This window comes from Engraulis encrasicolus, chromosome 6 (assembly GCF_034702125.1).
Source record: "Engraulis encrasicolus isolate BLACKSEA-1 chromosome 6, IST_EnEncr_1.0, whole genome shotgun sequence".
In the NCBI taxonomy this organism is placed as follows: domain Eukaryota; kingdom Metazoa; phylum Chordata; class Actinopteri; order Clupeiformes; family Engraulidae; genus Engraulis; species Engraulis encrasicolus.
In genome coordinates this window covers 10,182,539-10,185,694 of record NC_085862.1, presented here as the reverse complement: position 1 = coordinate 10,185,694, position 3,156 = coordinate 10,182,539, and the positions used below count along the sequence as shown (strand labels likewise).

The following is a 3,156-nucleotide window of genomic DNA, read 5'->3' as shown; positions in this document are numbered from 1 at the left end:
TCCCTCTTCTCTATTTTCTTTGCAGTCTGTCCCGCAGCCTTGTTCCCCCGGCTCATTACTCACAGTACCCAAAGCTTGTAGTCCTCATCTCCAACACAGAGTCTTATTCCGCCCCGTTGACCAGGTGGCAATTTTTGACGTCAAGGGCATACCTCGTCGCCACTTGCATGTTGAAAATGTCGCCTGAACCTAGACCTTTCTCTAACCTTAATCGTCAGTGAAGTTATACTGCCACAAGGGGGCGCCTTTGACGTCAAGAGCATACCTAAGATGTCAGAAATTGCTGTCTGGTCAAAGGTAGTCAAAAAAATGACGAGTTGGGTTGATACACTGTAGCAGTCTCATACCCCTGGCGTGATTTTTTGACGCAAGTTGACCAGATGGCAATATTTGACACCAAGGGTATAGTCCGTCGCTTGCCATGCTGACCCAGTCAGTCGCCTAGGCGTTTGCAGACCCTTCCCTAAACCTAACCGTTCGTGAAGTCATGTGGTCGCAAGCTATTAAAGGCATGGTTTTTGAGTGAGTGCAGCGGCAGTTTTAGTACCTCAGAAGGCAAATATACATCACATACATTTTGGCGTCAAAATTTGCCACCTGGTCAATGAGTTCGAAAAAAAGTGATATCTGCATTTGCGGAATGATACTACAGTATGTCCTCCTCCGGTCTCCTTACTACATCACTGTGCATTTCCCCTTCAGCTTGTCGGTGCGCTTCTGCTTGTTGCTGCGCTTGCCGTCGATGTTGAGACTCATGTTCCTCTTCTTGTCCTGGTTGAGCAGCTCCTGGAAGAGCTCCTTGACGTTGCAGTTGGTCTTGGCAGAGGTCTCCATGAAGGCGCACTTCCAGGCCGTCGCCTGTGCCTCGCCGTCCCGCGTCGCCACCTCGCGCTGCGGCTCCTCGTCGATCTTGTTGCCTACGAGCATGATGGGAATGCTCTCCACGTTGCCCTTGATGGCCAGCACCTACAGTAGTGGAGTGGAGCAGATTATTTAAATCAATCGTTCACTTTGGTGTAAATAAAAGCATGACAAGTTGGCAGAAATGTTTTGGAAAAAGGCCCTGGCCACACAAAAATTCAAGATGGCCGCCATTGCTACTTTGGTTGATGTGAAAATTGAGTGGAGCAAAACGTTGAAACAATCGTTCACTTTGGTATGTAAAGAAATTTGGCAGAAATTCTCTTTGAGGGCCACTGTTGGGTAAAAAGTCCCCGGCCATACAAAAATTCAATATGGCTGCCATTTTTCAAGATTACACAGATGCGTTTCGGCGTTCTGCCTTCCTCAGTGTGCCGAAGGCAGAACGCCGAAATGCGTCTGTGTAATAAAGAAACCTACGTATGCATGGTGCAACCTTTTCTCATTTTTCGAAAGGTTAGCGTAAAAATCATTTATCCTGGAATAAAAGCATGGAATTTGGCAGAAATACTGTGTGAGGGCCACTGTTTTAGAAAAAGGCCCTGGCCACATAAAAAATCAATATGGCTAGCAATTCTCAAGATGGCCACCATTGCAAGAAGGCCACCATTCTAGAAGCCTCCCCCTGCTAGATGAGTTTGAACTGTCCTGTCCAGAATAAAAAAAAAAATCTCAAGAACAAAAGCAGAAGCCTACCCCTGCTGGTAGACGGGTCTGAGCTGTCCTGTCCTGAATAAAAGCATGAAAATTACCCCCTCAAAACATAAGAATAAAAACAGAATCCTGCACCTGCTGGTAGATGGGTTTGAGTTCCTCCAGCGACTGCTTGCTGGTGATGGAGTAGACGAGGATGAAGGCGTGTCCCTTGGAGATGGAGAGCCGCTGCATGGCGGGAAACTGGTGGCTGCCCGTGGTGTCCGTGATCTGCAGCGTGCACACGCTCTTGTCACAGCTTATCACCTGTGAAGTTGGCAAAACACAGAGGTAGACATTAGACTAGAGGTAGAGGTACATAGAGGTAGAACATTAGACTAGATGTGGCAAAGCAATTCACGAAAGTACGGTACAGGAAAGCGACAAGTGCGGCATCCATCTTCGGTAGGTACATCTGTGATAGGGTGAGAGATAAAAACCTAAAACCCTCAGATCTTCAGCCCACCTCCCTAACCATTAGGACATTGTTTGACGTGTGTGTGTGTGTGTGTGTGTGTGTGTGTGTGTGTGTGTGTGTGTGTGTGTGTGTGTGTGTGTGTGAGTGTGTGTGTGTGTGTGTGTGTGTGTGTGTGTGTGTGTGTGTGTGTGTGTGTGTGTGTGTGTGTGTGTGTGTGTGTGTGTGTGTGTGTGTGTGTGTGTGTGATCACCTGGGTGTATGTGTCCTCCACCGTGGGGATGTAGGTTGCTTGTGTGTGTGTGTGTGTGTGTGTGTGTGTGTGTGTGTGTGTGTGTGTGTGTGTGTGTGTGTGTGTGTGTGTGTGTGTGTCTGATCATCACCTGGGTGTATGTGTCCTCCACCGTGGGGATGTGTGTGTGTGTGTGTGTGTGTGTGTGTGTGTGTGTGTGTGTGTGTGTGTGTGTGTGTGTTGTGTGTGTGTGTGTGTGTGTGTGTGTGTGTGTGTGTGTGTGTGTGTGTGTGTGTGTGTGTGTGTGTGTGTGTGTGTGTGTGTGTGTGTGTGTGTGTGTCTGTGTGTCTGATCATCACCTGGGTGTATGTGTCCTCCACCGTGGGGATGTAGGTGATGTGTGTGTGTGTGTGTGTGTGTGTGTGTGTGTGTGTGTGTGTGTGTGTGTGTGTGTGTGTGTGTGTGTGTGTGTGTGCGTGCGTGCGTGTGGCGTGTGTGTCTGATCACCTACCTGGGTGTATGTGTCCTCCACCGTGGGGATGTAGGTGTCGCGGAAGGTGCCCTTGACGAAGCGCAGCACCAGCGAGCTCTTGCCTACTCCGCCAGCCCCGAACACCACCACCCGATAGTCATTACTCTGCTCAGGCATCCTCACACTTTGGCTTGACCAGCAGGCAGGGAGGGACGATGATGTGCTTTGGCTTATAACGACCTTTCACCTCTTCTTCCTGATGTTTGTAGGCAGAAAAAAAGAAGAAAGAAAAAACTATTAAAGGAGAAGTCCAGTTTTTTGAACATTAAGGCCATATTCTGAGTGGTCTGCAATCTTTTAGAGTCCCCCTCACCGTTTATTTCATGTTTGCTGCAGTCTCTGTTATTTGGCTGATTTGGATTT

General features: G+C 48.4%; 1 protein-coding gene across 1 annotated transcript; it reads right to left on the bottom strand.

Moving 5' to 3' along the window:
• Positions 1–675: 675 nt before the first annotated feature.
• Positions 676–2,910, bottom strand: diras1a (DIRAS family, GTP-binding RAS-like 1a). The gene is made up of 3 exons (XM_063200033.1): positions 2,773–2,910; positions 1,711–1,881; positions 676–966 (listed from the first exon to the last, which is right to left on the bottom strand). Exons 1-3 carry the CDS (start codon positions 2,908–2,910, stop codon positions 676–678), a joined length of 600 nt encoding a protein of 199 aa, XP_063056103.1.
• Between the last annotated feature and the right edge of the window lie 246 nt (positions 2,911–3,156).

Coding starts and splice junctions, on each gene's coding strand:
- diras1a (XM_063200033.1), bottom strand. CDS start 2,910: ATGCCTGAGCAGAGTAATGACTATCGGGTGGTGGTGTTCGGGGCTGGC. Junction 1,882..2,772: donor TGGAGGACACATACACCCAG/GTAGGTGATCAG, acceptor CCAACTTCACAG/GTGATAAGCTGTGACAAGAG. Junction 967..1,710: donor TCAAACCCATCTACCAGCAG/GTGCAGGATTCT, acceptor CCACTACTGTAG/GTGCTGGCCATCAAGGGCAA.